Source organism: Scleropages formosus, chromosome 6, assembly GCF_900964775.1.
Source record: "Scleropages formosus chromosome 6, fSclFor1.1, whole genome shotgun sequence".
NCBI classification, from domain to species: Eukaryota; Metazoa; Chordata; class Actinopteri; order Osteoglossiformes; family Osteoglossidae; genus Scleropages; species Scleropages formosus.
In genome coordinates this window covers 9,786,250-9,809,628 of record NC_041811.1, presented here as the reverse complement: position 1 = coordinate 9,809,628, position 23,379 = coordinate 9,786,250, and the positions used below count along the sequence as shown (strand labels likewise).

Sequence of the window (23,379 nt, the reverse complement as noted above, 5' to 3'; positions counted from 1 at the left end):
TTTTATTAAACGTACAAATGGGTAAAATAATTTGCATACTAGTATTATCGTGCAGCTTGGTATACAAACGTAACACTGTAAAGTACTTTAGCGAAAATGTCTGATTTTTATTATTATTATTATTATAATACATAATAATAATAACCAATGCATAATAATATGTTTAGGGTTTTAAAAATGCTAGAATGACAAGTATATTAATATAGTCATTGTTATTAAAAATGCAGTGGAGGGCGGCCGCACCATGGGGGGAGTACACTCGCAGGTTGATGGGCACAGGGGAGATGCCCTTGTTCTGCCCCGTGACACGGTCCGTCTCGCCCTCGATCTCCTGCCGCACCTCATCGAATTCGGTGAACTTCTTTCCTTTGCAATGGAGGAACTCGGCGTACTCTGGTCCGCAGGATTGCCGGGGAGAGGAGGAGGAGGGCAGGTGGGAGAGAGAGGAGAAGTTCACCATGACTCGCGGGAGTGTTCACTCACTAGGTGGCAGCATTGATAAGCAACCAGCCCTTCAAATCGGGAGAAAAGTACACTTCTTTCCTGATTTTTTTAATTCCTCAGTTAATAACAGACCTGAACATTGAGGGTACTTGACTGAGTTCATCTGTGTTACTTGCCTAGAGAGCAGAGGTTTGCCTGTTTTACCAGCGAAAGAAACCACGGCGATCATGGACTGTCCCCACTAAAGGAGGTTTCATACACTTATTCATTTAGATGTTACTTTTATTCAAAGAGGCATACAGTATAACTCACCTCACAACAGACTCTGCCCAACTACTTGTCCAGGCCATGGTGACTTCCCGTCTGGACTACTGCAGCTCTCTCCTGTCTGGCCTTCCTGCTACTGCCATCAAACCTCCACAGCTGATACAAAATGCTGCAGCCCGAGTTATGTTTGATTTGCCGAAGCCTTCCCATGTATCTCCTCTACTCATTTTTCCACACTGGATTCCTATAGCTGCCCGAATCAAATTCAAGACCCTAGTTATGGCCTACGGACGCATCAATAGAACTGCTCCCAGCTATTTACAAGACTTGATCAATCGCTACACCCTAACCAGACTGCTACGCTCTTCCACATCTGCCCGCTTGGTCGTCCAGCACACGAAAGGTAAAACATGGAGGTTCTCGGTTCCGGCTCCATCGTTCTAGAACGACCTCCCCCTCTCACTCAGAACTGCTGAATCCCTGTCCACGTTTAAAAAAGGGTCTTCTCTTTCGGACTCACTTCGCCCATGATCTCTTAAGTTCACGTAAGATATAAATGTTCATGATCATGCTCGGATCAATACTTTACAGAGCCACTCCTGCAGCGTAACGTAAATGTTTATATGTATCTCCAAAAAAAAAAAAAAAAAACTACTAGGAAGGTGATTAGGAATCGGCGAGATTCTGGTAAAGTTTTATGCAGCTGCTTGTGTGATGAACATCAGTGCATATGGTGAAGGAAACTAAGTAACTGTACTTAAGAATTACACACCTGCAGCTATGTCTCTTCCTCCTAATGTAATGCACAGATTGTATTTTCTATGAGATGTACGTCGCTTTGGAGAAAAGCTCTTGCTAAATGAATAAATGTAAATGTAAATAAATGTATAAACATACTTAGCCACTTATCCATTTCTACAGCTGGGCAATTTTTTACTGTATTCATTAAGGGTAAGTACCTTGATCAAGGGTACTACAGCAGGTGGGAGGTTTTAAACCTGCTTTAAACATTTACATTTATACTGGAGCAAGTGGGGATAAATGGGTCTTTCTCAAAAGTAAAGTGACAGTGCCAGGAACAGGATGTGAACAAGCAACCTTCGGGTTACAAGTCTTTATCCCGACTGTCTGCTCTGTTAACCTGTGTTATTTACATTGACCTCCAGTCTATTTACATTAAAATCATTTACAGTAGTGGCAATTTAAAAAAATGTGCACGTTGGCACCATTGGGGCTGAGGGGATCAACAGTGCATATTCATGGTAGAGGACAATCATATTAATGCAGTTTTTTTGTATGTCTTTTCAGGAAATGACTTATGATGTCGAAAGCTTTGTTGTTCACTTTGAGTAGTATGTTGTTTGGGGCAGCACGGTGGCACAGTGCCTGGGTGGTGCAAGAGGATGTGAGTTTGATCCCCGCTCAGTCTGTGCGGAGTCTGCATGGGTTTCCTCCGGGTGCTCTGGTTTCCTCCCACAGTCTAAGGACATTCTGTTCAGGTTCCCCCCCAGTGTGTGAGTGACAGAGAAAGAGTGTTCCACTGATGTATGGATGAGTGACACAGTGTAAGTAGTGTATCTAGCAGTGTAAGTCACCACGGTGAATAAGGTGTGTGGGCTCATAACACTACATAGAGTTCATTGGAAGTTGCTTTGGAGAAAAGCACCTCATAAATGTATAATATGTAAATGATACAACATATAGGCAGTGTGTTAGTACTATGCTAAATAAATGTAACGCTTTGGAGAAAGATGTGTAAGTTTAATGTGAATCTGTGCACCGACATTAGTTTGGGAGGTTTAAACACATAAAATGACACTGCGATGAACCAGCTGAGTTAGTGGTGATGAAGGTGACCCTGGTGCGTGTGGCTGTGCCGTTGGCAGAAGACATTCACCTGTGGGGCAGTTGATGAGCTGCAGCACCAGGGGGCGACGGGTGACGATGCCAGAGCCACGGGGGAGGAAGTCCCTGCGACACACAAGAGGAAGCGTGATCATTGGGGAACCAATCAGAAGGCTTCACCAAAGTATGGAACGCCATCCCTGAGACCGCAGGTTCACTTCATACATCTATCGTGTCACACAATGAGCTCTGCACACCTCTTGTACTATACCTCCACCTGTTTGGGATGTTGGGGCCCTCTTGGGGGAATTCCAGGATACGGGTTCTACCGCACAGATGCATGTCGCTCTAAGGAGATTCGAAGGAGATGAAATTACCCCCCCGATGAGTCCTTCTGGATTTCTATGAAACTGTGAGTCTATAAAAGCACTTGTTCAGGTGGTGTAGTGGTTGGTACTGCTGTCTCTAGGCATGGATATTGCAGATTTGAATCCCACTTCCCACGACAAAGCCCTTGAGCTTGGTACTTACCTTATATGCTCTAGTAAAAATTACCCAGCTGTCTAAATGGGTAAATCAGTGTAAGCAGCTTAACAGTGCAAGTTGCTTTGGAGAAAAGCATCGGCCAAATGTAGTAATATAAATGTGGAGGGCGACGATCACTGCACTGGCATCATATTTATCTTCAGTGGAATAAAACGTCAGGAAAGCTTGTGACTCACGCGCTCTTCTGTGGAAAATGAAAAACGGACACATTTTCAGCTAGTAGCGTTACTATTTTTATAGCACTGGGTGCTTCTGAACAGGTGTTACACCATCCAGCACGGTACGAACGTTTTGCGCAGTTCGGTTCGGTCGAAGCAGCCGTCGCCGATTCATGAGTAAAGATCAAACACGCCGCGCAGCTCTGACTTGTTTCGTTCCGGCATGCTGGTGCATCGGGAATGAGCCGATGAATTCAGCGAGGGATCGGGACTTTGGGTGTTTTGCCTCATCGTAGACATGGTTGTTTTGGAGTATAATCTTGGACAGTGAATACTTTGTTTCTCTGGTGAAATTGTTCAAAAGTCATTTATCAGGTTGGGGCACGGTGGTGCGGTGGGTAACGTTAGCGTCTCATCAATACTCAGATTTGGATGTTAGCTCAGTCTCTGTGGAGTTTGCATGTTCTTCACCTGCTGGCACCCGTTCGCTCCAGGTTCTCTGGTTTCCTCCCACAGCCCAAAGACATGTGTTTCAGGTGAACTGGTGACTTTATATTGCCTTAAGTGTGTTTGCGTGGGGGAGGGCACGGGGATCCAGTGGTGCAGCGGGTTTGGCCTCTGCTTGTTCTCTGGTGGGTCTGGGGTTTGAGTCTCGCTTGGGATGCCTTATGATGGACTGGAGTCCCGTCCGGGGTGTGTCCCCTCCCCCTCTAGCCCTACACCCTGTGTTGCCGGGTTAGACTCTGGCTCGCCGTGACCCCACTTGGGACAAGCGGTTTCAGTCAATGTGTGTGTTTGAGTGAAAGATGGTGGGTGATTGCCTTTTGATGGACTGGCATCCTGTCCAGGACGTACCCTGCTCCACACAGAGTGCTTCTGGGATAGATTCCAGGCAACTGCAACAATGCACTGGAAAAGCAGTTACTAATATGGACAGATGAAGGTGTATCAGATGATAGTCCAGGTTCGGCCATCGGATTAATTAATCCTAATTAATTAAGAGCTCAGACAGAAAGGAGTCCGTCTCTGGGACCAGGATGTATAATCAGCTCCATCTGTACCTGCTCAACCATTCAATCTATTTGCAGTTGCCTTGAAATGTGATAAACACCGCAAACCCCTATGAAGCGAAAGGGGGCTGGAGGCTCCGTTCTGGCACGGATTCACTCACTGCGTCCCTCATCCCCTCTTGAGCAACAGGATACACAATGGTCAAGGATACACTGAAATTTAAGGTCCCAAGAAGGGCACCCCCAAGTAGAACCCTGAGTAAAGTGCTTACTTTGGATCTGGCTGCAAAAATGGGTAAAACAAGGGCATCAAGTAGTATAATGATGGTTAGAGCTACTGCCTTTAATTGCAGGTTCAACTCCCACCTCCTGCAGTAATACGTTTGATCAAGGTACTTACCCCTAAATTGCTCTAGTAAAAATTACCCAGTTGTATACACACACACAGTCTGAAACCACTTGCCCCAAGAAGGGCTGCGGCAAACCGGAGCCTAACCCAGCAACACAGAGTGCAGGGCTGGAGGGGGAGGGGACACACCCAGGACAGGACACCAGTCTATCGCAAGGCATCCCAACCGGAACCCCTGACCCGCCAGAGAGCATGACCCGGCCAAACTTGCTGCGCCACTATGCCCCCCAGCAAAGCAATAGGCATAATAATATATTCTGGAACAGGCAAGCAGGAGCGATACATTGCTCTGTCTTTCAACATGCCAGGATATCCGGCCTCCTCTGTCAGAAAACGAGCCACAGCCCACGGACCACATGCCGCCATCTGAGCCCGAGTCACACTAGCAAGGACCGGGCTGCTCGCGAAAAACAGGTCTCATGACCGCAAACCTGCTCGTCTCATTCCCAGGAGGAGTTATGCGGTCCTGCGTACACTTCATGTCTGTAAATATGCATATAAGTGTGTCTCTGTGCGGCCAGTGCATACAGTATATATGTATGTGAGTATGCATATATGTACTACAGTATTTCAGTCTGAAGTGGCACACGTGTTACAGGGAGTCACTACACCAGGATGGGAAAAGGAGACCAAAGGATGCAGAAACACATATTGATACACACACTCAAGTCACACCTTCACGCAATCCTTCGCTCTTGCACACCTACATACTTGCGTACACATTTAGATGCTTGAATATCTACACATCCACGCAGACCAAAATCCTGAACACGCTGACTCCTTTCCCTTTGCACCAGGACATTTTATGCAGTCGTTATGGCAACAGCGTACAGGAAAGTTTGAAGAAGTACAAGTCTGAACCCCAAGGATTTAGATTCCTAGACAATGAAAATAATGCGCAATTTATTAAGCAATATCCCTCAGCCACTTGATCTTACGAAATTCTCCAGTCAACAGGCTGCCGTCATCCAACAAACCCGTTTGAAAGGAGGCGTCCACCCAGTTTATGGATCATCCATATAAAATATCCAAATTATTGCAGCCGTCTAACTGGTTGTGCGTATTGCATATTGCATAAGCAGCTGAAAGGCGGAGCTCATGTGGTTGTTTTACGAGCCAGGAGAGCGTTCCATTTGTCGCACTGCATCTGCGGTGACAAAGCCATGCTCCGCTAAGGCATGAAGCAAAAAAAAATCTGTTTTTGGGAGGGGAGGATTACTGTAGTTCAGCCCTGATGCAACGGGATTTTCAAAATTCTCCAAAGTCAGGTCCAAAGCCGTTACAAATGAGACATGCGCATGTTTCGGTTTTGCTTTTTTTATTTGAAGCAGAGCCCTATAAAAAGACAGCACAGCCCTGTTACAGGTCAGCAGACAATCTCACACTGGAAACAAAATGTCAAGACCTTTTTTGTTTTTTTTTTTTTGTTTTTTTTTCCAATTTTACCTCCTTTTTTATCAACGCCTTCCTTTCAAATCCTAACACCGAAGCCTAGGGGGTACATTGACACACACTTTCTCCAACATGCATGAGCCATCTATTTCTTCTCATGGGTCACACGCTTAGAGGAGAACACGCTCAGTCAACCATGACTCTCGACGTGAGCAGAGAGATGAATGTGAAACTCCACATATAACAACCTCCAAAATAATGACCTATGATTGTACCTTAAGGAGGAGCGTTTTACCTGAAATCAATCGACATGGAAGTGACAAAACGGCATACAAGGATGCAATTACATATGGGTAAAAAATATGTTTAGTCAATAATTAGAGGAAACCAAGAAATAAAACCTGATCACCACTTAATGTACTGCCAATTTCGATACAGACCGGTGCTCCGCTGTGCTGTTACATAAGGCGCTTGAATTGTTGGCTTGGAAAATACAGCAGAATTAAATAATTGATTAAGATGGTATGAGGGATTTTCATTATTTCTTTAGCTTAGCTCAATTTGGGTTAATTTCATAGCGCAAATGACTGTCGTGGGAAGTGAAATTTGCAAGCTAATGGTGTCAAGTCTAGTTCCACAACCGCTACACCATCTGTTGCCCCAGTAGAGGAGGCCAAATTTCAGGAAGCGAGGCTTCCTTCTTAGGCTGACGCCGCAAGGTGCCCCAACCAAAGCCCACGGAGCTCAGAATGATGCGTGACTTTGGTCTACGAAGCAGCCAACTCAAACAAAGCGACTCCTACACTGTCCTTGACTGACCACAGACTGCAGCTCTGGGATTATGAGCTCCAGTGAGCGAGGTATAAAAGAGAAAGGGAGCAGTCAGGCCCCCATCCTCCACACCCAGGAGAACAGGAACACTCCAGGTGCCTGCCTATAACTGCTGGAGACCCAGCCATTCATTTCTGTCCACTTTTTTAAGTGTACCTCCCAAAATGTACAGAATGAAGTTTCGTGTCCTGATGCACCTCATAGGAGACATTCTACGCTGTTAAATGATACCCCATACTGGGGGTGGGACTTGGACAACTTTTTACAAATTCTTGAAATGTATCAAAAAAATCGAAAAACCCAAGACTTTGCTTGCCTACAGGTGACAGTTCTTCTGCACCAGATATTAGTTGATCTTCTGCAAGAAGAAGAAGAAGTCAGAACCTCATCATGTATGCGAGCCACCTGATTGGCTTTCTGACCTGCGATTAGAACCCGGGTACCAAGCTACCACATACCATACACCTGAGTAAACATTACCACAGTTAAACAGCGTGTCAAATTACACTGCACACGACTAAATGTTGCAACTCCGTTGCTTGGTATATTTCCGTCATGTGGGGGGCGGGGCTAATCCGATCAGCACTCTCATGTGATTGGTTATCCCAGGACAGAGAAGGCATGGTCCTAGAAAGCTATGGTTCACCAAGAGTTCATTCAACCTCAGATCTCACCTTTTTTGCATTCAGATTCAGATCGAGACCGAAATTAACTGCATCCTTCAAGAAACCAGTGCTGAACACACACATCTTGGATGGGTAGGAGTCTTTCAAAGAAAACCATTGCCAGTGTACTGATTTTGGAGTGCAGGAGCAGTATCACCGATGCCATGAAGATCATTTTATGACGGAAAGTGGAAAAGAACAATGACCTCCTAGTAAAGGTACAGATCATTTTCTACAGTGCCTTTGAGTTCTTTCATTCTGGCCCATCATAGTCAAAGTGAAAGCAGAAAATCACCCCCTGTTGTTCACTCCGGATCAGCCACGTGACCAAAGAACCAGTAGGGTTTACTTCAGCGAGAAGAGAGTTCAATGTGGCCTACTTTACGTTGGCTTGAAACCGCCCAAACACTTGGCTTTAAACCCTTGCCCCCGCCTCATTAGTCTCACAAATTGTTCCCAGAGCACTTGCTACCGCTTTCTAGTTCATAGATCTTTGTCGATTCCCAGATTTGCCTTTCAAGTATATGGGCTGGGATGGGGAGGGGGATACCCGTGTTGCCATCCCCTACAGATCTGTTTACGGTGGTGGGCTCACCGACCTAGGCATGGTGACGCTCGCTTTTAACAGTCACAAACACACTTCAGATAAACCTCACTAATTGGCCCAGAGAGAGACACAGGGGGAGGGGGATCATCATCCTGAGATCAGAAAGTTGGGGATTAATGCATGGTGTCTTTAAGGAAGACCTTGTTAGTGTTCCAGACTTTGTAGAATTACAGTCTACTACTGATCACTTTGCAGAAACTGATATAGCACTGCATGTGTCACATTTACAGCATTTTACCACAGAATAGGTGCTGAGACAACACATCTTAAGCACCTTAACAAAGGGCACAGGTGGAGCTCCACATCCGTGCCTCCCCATCCGCTAGGATTTGTACATTTCAGTGCATGAAGTTTAACCACAATGCCACCTGCTTCTACAGCTGAACACCAAAGACTGTAATACCACAAAATGTTCCAGGTGGTATTGCATTTAATTTCAGCCTGTGGTCTGTGTGTGGTGCATCGAAATTGAATCACCAGAGCTCAGAAACCTCCAGACCTCGGGCAAAGCATACCTTACAGTGCTTTAACCACGTGTGGTCAATGCTATACTTTCCACTCGTGACGCTCCACTACCTAGCATGCCTGACCTAAGAGGTTCATGGCATGGCTGTATTTAAAAATCAACATCAACTATTACTGCAGCGGCGTATAGGTACAACAGGTACCGCTGGTGCCTCACACTTCTTGGGCTCTCGGTCCTGGTATAGGTTTCAATCTGGTTCAGTCAGCGTGGAAATTGTACGGGTTCCCCCCCGCCGTCCAGAGATGGATCTTTCAGGTGAACTGGTGACACTAGGATCAGCTTGGACAAGGGCTTTGGCTAAATGATAACTGCACATTGCTCTGGAGAAGAGTCTGCTAAATGCATAAAAGTAAACAAATGACCTGTGTGGACACTTTCAGCATGAGGGCGGCTTTTATTAATAATACATTTTCAGAAATTAAGATACGGTATGTTGCCATGTTTACATCGGTTCCTTCACCACCTGGACCACATTGCCTAAACCCAGCTCATTTGGGGGGGGGCAGCTGGCATGCAATCTTCTAATTCACAATCCCACTGGCTGGTACGCTTTTCATCCCACCAAGTGCTGATGTGACATTCAGTCACCCTCCGTGGAAGTCTTTTGTACAGCACCCGGTCGAGTCGCCCTGACCACAGGTCGTCCATTTCCAAACTAAGCTCCAAATTGTGGAACTCATCGTTACGAAGAGCTGGGATTCAACAACACGGCGTGAGGAGTTTTCATTGGCCGAGACACTTTTAGGTCCATCAATTTTTCTTCATTCTAAAAACCTCCCTGTCGTCTGCACCTTTGAAGTGCATCAACACGTGAAATTTTGGTGTTGTGGTTACCAGCCAATATCACCATGGCAACCAGCACAATCACAGCAGCAGGTGGTTTCTCAAGGCTTTCTCTTCACATTCTCCACCATGCGAAAGTCCTACATAGTCTACGATGAACTGGATTCCCACAAAGGACTTCTTACAGATCCATTTTAATGTTATTATTATTTATTCATTTAGCTGATACCTACAATATGTCCAAAGTCTCTTACTGTGTTGTTTCTATGCTAAAATACTTATAATATACAGCAGGGTATTTTTTACTGTATCAATCCAGGGTTCATCAAGGGTACTATACCAGAAACACAGACTCGATCCTGGGACCTCTAGATTGCAAGGTGAGAGCTGTAATCACTCTACTACCTGCAGCTATTGTATAATTACTTGTTATAGCTCAACGCATACAATTATTTATATAATCAGCAAACATGTATTAAGACTCACAAATTTAATAGTCATATGTATTGCTTCCTTCGTCGCATGTCCTTAACCTAATTATACCGCACTATGTCCTGATTTAGAGTGGTTCCTATTATTATTATTATTATTATTATTATTATTATATTATACTTTCCTTTTGCCTGGTATATGAATTAGTGTTTCCTGCTTGACAGTTTTAATCAGAAGCTATTGCTGGGCTGTTAGTCAGTTTAGCAGTCTTCATAATTGTTAATTCCACACATGTTTAGAGCAATACAAAGCAAATATTATTCTCAGATAAAGGATTCAGTCATCATTCATTTTTTTATCTTTGGTTAATTTGTCTTGTGAGTGTGGGTGCGTGTTAAACTACCTATCTGAAAGAAAACACATTTCTGTTCCTTTGCACAGAGCATCTAATGAGAAACAAGATCTTGTGCATTTTTAAAATTATGTAAGTAAATGATGTTCACTGTGCTGGAAAAACTGTGAAACAGGCAATACTGATGTACCAGCTCCGGCAGCCAATCACAGCATAAGCCCATCGGCAGTCAGCGTGCGCCGCAGATCTAAAATCAGTGTGCACGAACTCAGAGGGTCAGAATAAAAAAATAATGTGTCATTTACAGGAGGAAGGAAGCAGGCACACTGCTCTCGAGATCACCGAAACGGAACCAGACTGAGAGCTGGAGGTTTTGGACGTTGGCCCAGACGCCACACACCACCTCCCCTTCATGTAGGGCCAGAGCGGGAAGGCCACGTCGTAATTTGTCTGTTTTTTATGTGAGCTCCTGCAGTGCACATGCACAAGGTTGTTTTGTCATTGAGTGCAGCAACCAGCCTGAATCTCTCCCATTAAACCCTGATACCGGGCGAATGGCGCTCATTGCCATAAAACATGGGTAACCATGCGCTCTCAGACAAGGGAGCCTGCTGAGTCATTCTACAAATCACCCCATAAGGTGGATGAGCGTGACGGGGATGGGAGCAGAAACAGGCCACGTTGAGCCACGTTGCCTCTCAGAACAAATCCCAGGTGGGGGGGGGGCGGTGTGTCCCCGTGTTCAACCAAACCTGAGTGCTATTCCTAAGATTTTTTGATCTCTTAATACCTCACAAACACATGTGGGGAGTAATGGCTTACATTTACTCCGTTACTTGTACATAAGCAAATTTCTCAGGATATTGTCACTTTCACTGTAGTTTTAGGCATCAGTAACTTTATATGAAAGCAGACACGAGGAAAAAAAATGCACTTCTCCTCTGTTACATTTCTGTCTCCTTATTCTTGTTTCGATGTTTTTGCATTTAATGTTTTAATTTTCAGTCCTTAAATCCAATCCGCAACATTATATTTGGGCAGCACTGGTGGCACAGTGAGTAGTGCTGCTGTCTCACAGTGCCTGGGTGGTTCGAGAGGACGTGGGCTCGATCCCCGCTCAGTCTGTGGGGAGTTTCCATGGGTTTCCTTGGGGTGCTCTGGTTTCCTCCCACAGTCTAAAGACATGCTGTTCAGGTTCACCCGTAGTGTGTGAGTTAGTGACAGAGAGAGTGTGGTCCACTGATGTATAGATGAGTGATCCTTTGTAAGTAGTGTATCTAGCAGTGTAAGTCACCATGGTGAATAAGGTGTGTGGGCTGATAACACTACATAGAGTTCATTGGAAGTCACTTTGGGGAACATATGGGCAGTGTGTTGTGCCTATGAGGAGTTAAGCAATCAAAGTTTGGTGCTGACCAATCAAAAATTAGTGGCCAGTTTTGATTGACACTGTAGTTCCTTTTCTAATGAAAGGAAATTGAACTTTGAGGAAAAGACTTTAATATGTTAAGATTCTTTTTCTATATTGTGACAACTGAATACAGAGCTAACCAACTATCACCAACAACCACTTGTCATGAATCAGGTCATGGTGAGCCAGAGGCTAACCCAGCAACACAGGGTGGAAGGCCAAACCCAGGAACACACCCAGAATGGGACACTAATCTGTTGCAGGGCTTGAACCCCAGACCCACCCCACACCAGGGACTGGCCAAGCCCACCATGCCACCATGCCACCATGTCCCCCCTACTGACTATAGAGTTAAGTAGGTCTTAATTAGGTCTTAAAAAATTGGAACACCTGATAGTGGTTCAAGCTGCTGCCTTTGGACTGAAAGGTTGTGCTTTTGAATCCCACATCCAGCTGTAGTACCCTTAAGCAAGGCACTTACCCTAAAGTACTCCAGTACAGTTACCCAGCAGTACAAACAGGCAAGTAATTGCAAGTCACTTTGGAGAAACGTGTCAGCTAATTGGAATTGTTTTTTGTGGTAAGTTACTCATTTTTAATATGCGGACTATGCTAAAATGTTCCTAACATATTAAAAAATAAATTTTGAAAAAGAAAAATGTATTTGCTTCTCGCTCGGACAGCGTTGCTATGACTCCTGGTTTTCAAATCATGGGACAGTCAGCCGTCTTGCGGTCAGCAATATTGACCTGAATTCCGTTCCCACCAATATTGTAAATCACTTTGCATGAAGGAATGAGGTAAATGACAAATGGTACAACTGCTCACCTGGGCCAGTGAGTGGTGTGGTGGTTAGACTGGGTCAAGCTGTGCGCTTGAGTCCCCGCTCCTGCAGTAATGCTCTTCATCAAGGTACTTATCCACAATTACTCCAATAAAAATAACTCAGCTGTATAAATAGACTGTGGTCTTTTAATTGTTTCATGTGAGTCAGTTGTAACTGACAACTGCATCGTAAATGACAATATCTAACTGTGGCACTGCAGAATTAAACTGAAAAGATATATACTTTTTAATTTGATAAAATGGTATATTAAAGGGGGTGTGGTGGCGCAGCAGGCTTGGCCTGTGCCTGCTCTCCGGTGGGTCTGGGGTTCGAGTCCTGCTTGGGGTGCCTTGCAGTGGATTGGCGTCCCATCCTGGGTGTGTCCCCTCCAACCCCGCACCCTGTGTTGCCGGGTTAGGCTCCGATTCGCCACGACCCCGCTCGGGACCGGCAGCTTCCGGCAATGTGTGTGCGTGTCTGTATTAGAGATATTAACACTGCTAACGTCGGTTCAGAAGATAAAAAGCCGGATCAACTTGACACTTCAGTAGTTTTTTTAACTCCGCAGTTTACTTTTTAAGTACACTTTTTGATGAGTAATTTTACTTGGCTATTTTTTAAGCGACAGCATTTGAACTTGAGCATTGTTTTGCAGCACCCATCTCTCCCCACCTGTGAGGACAAGCTGTTACACCCCTGCACAGGCCAGCGCTGACATGCTGATGGAGTGTGTACTGAGTGTGTACTCTATCTGTCCACACTCTGAACCCTTCAGGACCACCTGGAATTATTCGGGACCCTTAGTTTTATCAGGTCACACCGTGGGTTGGATCACACTCGCGATGGGACACCACGGTCCTCCTTGCACCTACAGCTCCCTCTATAACACCCTGTAAGGGACAGATGGCACTGACTGCAGCTCTCCTCTCCACCCCCCAGCACCAAAAAAAAAACAGGCCATATGGAGCAGCCATATGGGGCAGGCAGGCGAGCACCAGCAACCGCCCAGGTCCTGTGACCAGCGGCACTGACCTGGGGGCACAACTTGAGCTAGGCATGGTGGTGCTGGGGGGGGGGGGCACGGCACAGGGACAGGGCTAAAATGCACCCGTCACACTGAAAGCAGAGCAATCAGATGAAGTCGGACTACCTTGTTCGGGGAACCACAGGCAGCAATGTACATAAGGTGCTGACGTCATCGTGGAGCAGAACACTGTACCTGCCTGCTAGTTCGAGGGAAACCTCCAGTCATCGCCAAACAGGAACGACACCAGCTGCTCTCTCTCCGCGTGTGACTGAGACATCAAAAACACTGACAGGGGAGGCTCGCCGCAGGCCCTCCAACGAACAGTCCCATCGGAACGCAAAGGAACTGTAGACGATGCCACCAAGCACGCCCATTTTTTACAAGTGCCCACCGACCTCGAGTTCGCCCTCACCACCCTTACCCTGTCACCTGAAGGCATCCCTCTCTCACTCGCTCTCTCGCTCATCCCCCATGATGCTGCGCATCCTCCTCCCTTTGGAGTCACAACCCCATCCTCCATCACGAGGCCGCACGCAAGGGAGAGAGCTGCCCTAGAGGGTGCACAGATGTAGGGCCAGAGTGGAAGAGAGAGAGAGAGAGAGCGAGATCAGGGGAAAGGGGGGGGTCAAGAAACACAGCGACGGGACATGGAGGGGGGGATGGGTGGCAATCGAGAGAGTGGAGAGGGAAGAGAAAGAGTGAGAGGGGAACAGAAGGTGAAATGGACAGTGAGATAACAAGGGCAAACTAGAGAAAGAGCGTAGAGACACTGAACGCTGTCTTCCTGCTGCATCCGTCTCATTTTACCCATTTATACAGCTGGGTAACTTTTACTGGAGGTGGGATTCAAACCTGAGTCCTTTGAGTCCAAAGGCAGCAGCTGTAACCAATACACCCCCTAGTGGCACGACACATTTGCTGTAAACAGCTTGAGCAGCCAAATCAAAATATTGTGGTACCTACCAAGTGTACAAACACACACAGGACCCCAGATCCCAAGTAAGAGGCGTATTTCCACTAAAGGGCTTGGCTGCCCCCCAGGACAGGGGTGAACAACCCCCATTTGCAAAAGCCAACAGGCATATTGACAGCTTAAGGGTCAAGGCACGGTCCTTTGTCCTTTGACCCTGCCAGGTCAACAGTGACGCCCCCCGGGTGCTGTCCCAGGGCTTAACATGAAGCAAGGAGTGATGACGAGCGGGTTTCTTTATTGTCACGCCGAAAACAGAGGAGCACGGCTAAAGCAACCTGAAATTACACTCCGAAAGGTGATTTGGCACAGGGACCAGAATTATCTGCCACGTAGAGCACATGGATCGCTTGCTCTTTATCTAGCGGTAGACGCAGATATAAGAGCGAAGAGTAAACGCGAACGGAGTCGCCGGTCAGTCCCACAAGCCGCAGATTATAGCCACGGTGCGAGCGAATGGCGCTGCGTGTTGTCTGGAGATGATATTTGGCAGGATTAGGCCTCCCGCAAGAGCCAATAGGACTGGACGTTACTCGGCGCCCAAGAGGGCCTCGGATTAGAGGTAATCCCACGCTGATCTGTGAGTGTGGTTCACGAAGCTCATCCCTTCCTCACTTCCCCTGTCCAGCCCTGAAAGGCAGCTCTCTCTCTAAGTCATAGCATTTTTGCTGTTTCCTACATTTTTTACTTACATTTTCACTGTTTCAGCCCTTCAGCTTCAGAAGCAAAGGCTCTATTAGCACAATAGGAAAAATGGTCAAAAATGGGGGATTTTTTCCAGCACTCGGGGCAGCAGGTGGCGCAATGGTTAGGGCTGTTCCTTTATTCGTTTTCTCCGTCTATTTGTCTCTATTTCGGTTCAGTTTAAATTTCAGTTCTGTGCGCTTTATTGGCATCATGAATTTTACATACTTGCATTATCAAAGCAGTGGTCACACAATTTCATGGATAATATTTAGTAACATACAGTGCATACATACATAAATAAAGAGGTTCTTCCTCTCTCTCTGTTTTCTGCCTCACTGGGTCATCTGTTCTAGTTGTCTGACAATACAACAGATTCTGGGATTATTACTATTGTGAAATAAAAATGTTCAAAATTATGACTTGGGATGTCTGACCCTTCTTGGATCCTAATTATAGGTAGAAGGATTTCAGCATGCTGAAAATGCTACACTTATTGGAAAATGAACCTGTATTGAATTTTTTTAGACGTCTTATAGTCTTTCTTTAAGCCCCAATAACTTAATACTATTGTGCAGTTGTTATTCATATTCATATTTCTCTTTATATATGGAGAATTTTCATCTTTTAGTTAAAATTATGATTTGACCTGTATGACAACTCATAGGAAATTGACTGATTTGGGACAGTAGTACTTGATCGCTTCTGGTTTCATACTTGGGCTTGTTCCCAATAGTTCTCTCTATGTTGCTCTGACCCAGTGTTGCATTTGACCAGATTACTTACCCTGAACTGATACAGTAAAATTACTCATCTATATAAAAGGGTAAATTATTTGAAGCAGCTTAGCATACAAAAAAGCAATGTTGTTATGTTCCCTTGGGGGAAGGCATTACATAAATTAATAAATGTGATTTGAGCTGCCAAGTGTAAACCTGGAGGTCCCAGGTTCAGATCCCACCTCCTGCTATAGTACCATCGAACAAGTTATTGACCGTCCTGTATTTTACTCCAGCTGTATAAGTCGTTAAAACATTGCAAGTTGCTTTGGAGGAAAGTGCTAAAAGCATTTTTACATAAATTTCTTTATAGCATTGTGTACATTATATATGTACATTTACTTATTCATCACATGATTTCTCCGAAGCAACTTCCAATGAACTCTATGTAGTGTTATGAGCCCACACACCTTATTCACCAAGGCAACTTACACTGCTAGATACACTGCTTACACTGGGTCACTCACTCATCCATACATCAGTGGAACACACTCTCTCTGTCACTCACACACTATGGGTGAACCTGAACATGTCTTTGGACTGTGGGAGGAAACCCACGCAGACACAGGGAGAACATGCAAACTCCACACAGACTGAGGGAGGATCGAACCCACATCCTCTCGCACCACCCAGGCGCTGTGAGATTTCAGTGCTACTCGCTGTGCCGCCCATTACTGTGTATGTTGTCGTCAGACTCTAGCCAGTGAACTGCACTGTCTTGTCTTGTTTCTGCAATCATCTGATGTATTTATCCTTTTTGACAGACTGAACTGTATGTTTTGTGTTGCACAGAGGTCCAAAGAGAAACAGAATTTAGTCCTACTGTATGTGTAACTCACCTATAGGCAGAATGACTAATAAAGTTGACTTTGACTTGACAAATCAATAAATGCAAAAGTATTTGATTGAGGGGGGTGCGGTGGTGCAGCGGGCTTGGCCGGGTCCCGCTCTCTAGCAGGTCTGGGGTTTGAGTCTCGCTTGGGGTGCCTTGCGATGCGCTGGGGTCCCATCCTGGGTGTGTCCCCTCCCCCTCCAACCCTGCGTTGCCGGCTTAGGCTCTGGCTCGCCACAACCCCGCGGTTTCAGACAGCGTGTGTGTATTTCATTGAAGCCCCAAATGCAAAGCAACGCACAAGTAGAACCCTGAGTAAAGCGCTTACTTTGGATCTGGCTGCAAAAATGGGTAAAACAGGAGCATCAAGTAGTATAATAATAGTTAGATCTACTGCCTTTAATTGCAGGTTCAACTCCGACCTCCTGCGGTAATACTTTTGATCAAGGTACTTACCCCTAAATTGCTCTAGTAAAAATTACCCAGCTGTATATATACACACACACACATTTTCAGAACCGCTTGTCCCATACGGGGTCACGGGGAACCGGAACCTAACCCGGCAACACAGGGCGTAAGGCCAGAGGGGGAGGGGACACACCCAGGACGGGACGCCAGTCCGCCGCAAGGCACCCCAAGCGGGACTCGAACCCCAGACCCACCGGAGAGCAGGACTGCGGTCCAACCCACTGCACCACCGTGTCCCTCTCATATACACACACACTGTCTGAAACTGCTTGTCCCAAGCGGGTTCATGGTGAACTGGAGCCTAACCCAGCAACAGAGCACCAGGATAGAGGGGGAGGGGACACATCCAGGATGGGATGCCAATCTGCCACAAGGCACCCCAAGCAGGACTTGATCCTCAGACCTGGCCAAACCCGCTGCACCACCCCTCACTGCAAACCTTTTCTATTAAAAAAAAGGGATATGCTCTGTCTCTGAGGTGAGTAAATGCTCAGAAACTCTTCACCGCAGAGTGTTGCGGGCAGAAATAAGGTGCTTCTTATCTCTAACAGCACAGTTCCCCTCAGCCTCCATGCCCACACCTCACAGGACCCTTACTATGTTGAATGAAGGTGGAAGCTCAGTAAGGAATAGCATTTAGAATCCCGAAGTTTGTTTAATAAGACCAGCAATAACGAAAAACACCGAGAAATAATTCTACAGACTACGGAAATCATTATTTCCATAGTTTTACGAATACGTTTCCATGTCTTTCGCAGGTTTCTCTTGGGGGGGGGGTTCCAGAAACTAAACACTACCAGTATTCAGGTTTTACGACTTTCTTTTAACAGAACCCTGTGACTCAGGATGTAGAGCACTGTGTCCATTTGCATAATGACACACGGCGCTCAAATGTTAATTGCCCATCTCAGAATCAGCAAGTGATCCTGGAAAGGCAATTATGGAGGCCGTATGAGCCCTGTGTGCAATTTGTCAGCGGTCGGATTGCCGGGCTCTTGCTGTGCTCATCGATTATTGTAGCGGTACTGTTTTTCCCCCAGTTGTTGCACTGACAGCACCGGGAGATCCACCAAATAGCTCTTATGAAGGAAACAAGAGGAGGAGAGATTTGGAGCAGGAATGAGAATTCCGGCCCCGACGCTCCATTGCCCTCGCTCAACAACCTCTGGGAAGGCAGAGTCATCGGAATTGGCAAGCGCAACAAAAAAGCTCCTTACGTGGGCCTTGGTGGACAAACAGCATTAGATTCTTGTTGGGGTTCCTCAGATAATTTGAAATGCCAGAGCTGTGTATGGCCTGGGATTTTGGATTTCTCTGTCCTGCATTTACTTTGATGTAAAGCAGGAACAGCCTTTCAGGTATAAAACTCAAGCTCGCTCACCATCACTCAGCCACTGTCTCAAACACAACTTACTAAGTCAGCCCACCGCTCGGTCGCTCAGTGACAAAACTCAGCTGTTAATGTTGATGAAATAATGAAAGGCTCTGTTACCCACTCTGGGTAAAGGAATAGCAAAGTGACTGAAAAATCACAAACAAAACACACTGGGAACAATGCGGAACATCAGCCGTTGGAGGACCAAAAAAAACACCAGCAATAGTATTCAACGCAGGTCTCACAAATACCTATTACAACAAATACATAATTACTGTAAATAAGTAAATAAATATTATTAAAAAGGATCTTAAACACTAACTTAATAATTAATATAACAAACATCTCTGCTTGTTATGCCTATGATGCAATGGGGCAGCAGGTCTCACAATGGTTAGAATCATCACCTTGAAATCCAAGGACCCAGGACTGCATTCCCATTTCTACTGTAGTACCCTTGACCAAGGCGCTTTCCCTGAACTAATCCAGTAAAAATTACCCTGTAATCAGTTGCATGAATAGTTGAAAATAGTTGAAAAGCTGACTATCTAACCCTGTTAACTGCCTTGGAAAAAGGGGTTATCTGTAGGAATTAATGTAGCACAATCCACCCACCTAGCAGGAGCTGTCCAAGGTCCTGAACCCAGATGACCGTTAAACTGATCATGTCTTTTTACTAAAAATCTCTTGGCATTATGCAGCGCAAAACAAAACATTTGGTGTCAATGCACATAAATACAACAGACCACAAGCATCCATCCATCGTCAACAACCGCTTGTCCCGAGCGGGGTCGCAGTGAGCTGGAGCCTAACCTGGCAACACAGAGCACAGGGCTGAGGGGGGAGGGGACACACCCAGGATGCGACGCCAGTCTATCACATCTGGCACATAGCGGGCACTGGCTGAACCCAACCCACTACCACACCCCCCCAAGCTCTAAGCAGATCTCACAAAATGAGAAAAAGTTTGGCAGACACTACTAAAGGCTAGTCCAGCAAAATTTTAGAATAAGTAAAGTTTTCACAGCCAATTTTTAGAAGGTCATGGATGGTGGGACAAATGCTGGGAGAATTACATCTTTCTGAAGCTGCGAAATGGATTTACACAACCTGAAGAGGCTGTGGGGGAAACGTTTAAACATTTACGATTCCATGTTCTTATATGCCTTATTGCATGTTCAATTTTACATGTGCAGACAACAGAAGACGTAGGGTGTTGCTATTATATGTGTTGCTAATGGTAACTAGATGCAAAGGAGAAAACCAGAAGTTGTAGTCTAGTTGATAATGGAAACGCCTATTGTTTAGTTGATGCGAAAAGTTTTGTAGCGGTGAGCAAAGAACCTATAGAAAGCAAATCAACAACCTTGCAGCCAATGAAATGTACACCATGAACAAGTGACACGCTGAACATGCATGAGGTTTGTTATAAATTCTAAGAGTTTTTGTTGTTCGGGGAGAATCCCTGATGGGAGCGAGAGACTCTCCCTCATCGCCAGCAAACCTTTCGCCTGTCTTTTATTAAGTTGGATGGTTGGATGGATTTTTCCACAAATTATGTGCATGCATTCACTGCCATCAACAGAGGCGTCAAGCTGCGATCACAGCGACTCTGCAGACATCCACAATGTGATGGTGAGAGGAAGACAACAGAGTCTGGACTCCAAACACAGAAGTGCAGAACTGGAGATGGGTCTTCTGCAAATAGTCCCTCTAGCTGCCTTAGAGAGCTCCTGTGTCATCATGGCCTGGGTGCACCATCTTGTAGGAACTGTGACAACTCAACATTTATACGTGGCCCTCTGAAGATCACCTGCTAACCAGTGAGGGGGAGTCCTGATGATCTCTTGACAGCTCCAGAAATTGGTTATATAAAATATTTAAATGCCCAGAAGGAGTGGCCTTGGATCTTTTGAGGTTTTTAGTCCTATACTGACCTTTGAAATTCACTTTGCTCTCTTCTGTCACCTTCTGACTTCTTCCCCTCGTTTTTAACCATGTTTCATTGTCATTGTTGCTGTAGGTCTCTCTTTACTTTTGTATGGCTTTCCTGTGCTATGGGCAGTTCTGATGCTCTAAACATATTTAGAGAGAGTACTGAACCCTCACTGTGACGGAGGCAGCCACCAAACTAAAAATAGTACATGATCGTTAAAATAGCACAGACTGAAGAAGTCACCAAGCACCACATGGTTGAAGGTGCTGGACGCAGCAGCACGCACATAGGTTTGTCACATGACCCCCCCCAGTCTCCAGCTGTGCAGTGTGTGGTACTGCCACACAGGGACTGGACACCGCTGACATTTTAATCAAACACGGGTGGGGGTGGGCAGGGCTGGGGGTTCAGAGACGGCAGCTGATGAAATTTATGAGGGACTGTCGCCTGCAGCTGTGGCAGTACACAATAAAAACGAAACCAGCTGCTCCAGTGTGCTAATTAGAGGATGGAAAGATGTAATGTGTGTAAATATGGGCCATTAACTTTCAAGGAAAATCGTTGTTGGGACTGTGCAGCGGAGGGGAGCCTAAATGGAGTAGAGGATTAATCTAGAAGATCCTACAAGACGATCAGTCCCTACATCCAAGCAACAGCACCACGCTCGTCCATCTCTGGCCATCTAATGGCCCCACTCGCAATGGGTCCAAAATCAAAAGTCCCTGATGTCGGAGGACTGAGCCTCCTCTCTCCCTCAGAGGAACGGAATCCCTCCAAACATTCAAGAAGCTTCAGACAAATTTCTCTACTGATCTTCTAACAGCTACATAAATTTGCATCACATCATGATCATCTTTAGGTCTCCTATCTGACCACCAGTAAAACGGTGGTACCAGACAAACAAGCTGTGCTGATCATCAACTGATCATTTGTGGTGTGTCACCTTCTAGAAAGGCCTGGTGTACTGCATTGTGGGTAAGGGCTTGAGATTCAGATGCGTACAGTGTACTGGGGCTAGCTAGACCCACAAGACCAGTTAAGAAATTGGCAGTTCCAATGGGTCTCAGATGTGATCTCCAACACACAAGGTAGGGTAGCAGGAGTGAAGAGGTGGCACGTCTGTGTTGCGTGACACTGTGCGTTCCAGAGAAGTGGGCATCAGCGGTTCGACTTCTACACCATCCGACACCCTCTCACTGGTCTTTCTGGCTCTGATGCAACTTGACAAGGCAGTCACGGCAATGGAGGAGAAGAACAAGACCAGACAGGAAAGAGATGGAAAAAAGTGCTCTTGGAAAATGAAGGCGAACATGAACAATGTGCAAGAACATGGCTTTTACCATGTAAATGGAGACCAATTTGCATTGTAAATGGATCTAAATAAGGTGGCTGAAAACAGCCTTTTAACAGGGGATGACTCACGTTTTATGATTTCTCTCTATGGAGACAATTAAAATATGCGTTTCAAAAGAGAACTAAAAGTTCTGGAGCTGGAATCTGCTGCAGGAAGTGTAGTTGTAAGAGCAACTGAAGGAGCCGGGTTCAAATCCCCTTCCTTCTGTAGTACTTGGAATGCTTACCCTGAATTGTTCCAGTAAAACTAGTCCTGGTGAATAAACGGATACATCACTGTATGTGGCTGAGCATACGAAGCAGACATTGCAATTTGCTTTTAAGAAAAGTGTGGGTTAAATGAATGAATTGAAGAGAAACAAATTCATAATGGTGGCCACTTTATTAGGTACACATAGCCATTGAGACGTGTACCTCAGCTCACACAGTTAGTGAGCAGCACAGTGACTTAGTATATAAAGCATTCGGAGGGGGGTAAAGAGATCCAGCTTGTGTCGGAATGGAAGTTGGAATGGATAAGACATGTGACCTACGGGACTTTAAACGTGGCATGATCATTTTTGCCAGTCACGTTGGTTCTAGAATGTCAGAAACAGCTCTCTCTTGTGGTTTTTGAATACTACTGTGTCAAGAGTTTACAGAGAATGGTTTGATGGACAAATAAGCATCCAGTCAGTGACAGTCCTGTGGGTGACAAGTGCTCACTAATGAGGAAGGTCAGAAGAGAATGGCAGGACTTGTCAAAGCTAACAACAGGCAGGGCACAAGTGAAAAAATAACAGCTCAGAACAACAGTGGTGTGCAGAAGGGCATCTCTGAACGCCCATTTCACCAGACCTTGAAATGGATGGGCTACAGCAGCAGGAGACAAGTCCTGCTTCAAATCCTGTGAACTCAGAACAAGATGATGAGGTTCCAGTGGACACCAGTCATCAACACTAGACGACTACAAAGTGGAAAAACATTTCCTGGTGTGCGAATCCCCAGTTTCTTTTTCAATGTGATGATAGTAAGGTCAAAAATTGGTGTAAAAAGTATGAATCACAGTCTTGCCTGTCTTCAAACTGATACTTCCAGGAGGATGATGTGAAATGTCACAAAGCACACATCATCTCAGGATGGCTCCACAAACATGACGGTGCCTTTGCTTCACTCCCATAGCTTGCACAACCCCCCACCTCTCAAGAACAGAGCAAATTTGGGATGAGGAATGAATGTGTCAAGCACCTTACTGATGAATTCCTGCTGTTTTTAAGGCAAAATAGGATCCCGCCCAGTATAGCCTAGCTGTACCTAATAAACTGGTGAGTACATGTTGAGGACACAAACATCACTGGTCATCAGTAAGAACGTAGCTCCAGCGCAGGATCGCTGTGGACTGGAGCATATCCAGGAAATACAGAGAATGAGACAGGGTAAACCCTGCACGAGATCCCAATGACAGGGGAATC

General features: G+C 45.7%; 1 protein-coding gene across 10 annotated transcripts in view; it reads right to left on the bottom strand.

Annotated features, from left to right (window-relative positions):
* The window catches only part of dnm1a (dynamin 1a), a 67,954-nt gene that overhangs the window by 36,577 nt on the left and 7,998 nt on the right, over positions 1 to 23,379 (bottom strand). For all 10 annotated transcript variants that reach the window (XR_003797748.1, XM_029252730.1, XM_029252721.1 and 7 more), the window contains exons 2-3: positions 2,609 to 2,682; positions 244 to 393 (exon numbers count right to left, since the gene is read on the bottom strand). Coding sequence is in view for 9 of the 10 variants with exons in the window: in XM_029252730.1 (XP_029108563.1) it covers positions 244 to 393; positions 2,609 to 2,682 (224 nt within the window). In the remaining variant the exon portion in view is untranslated. The remainder of the gene's footprint in view (positions 1 to 243; positions 394 to 2,608; positions 2,683 to 23,379) is intronic.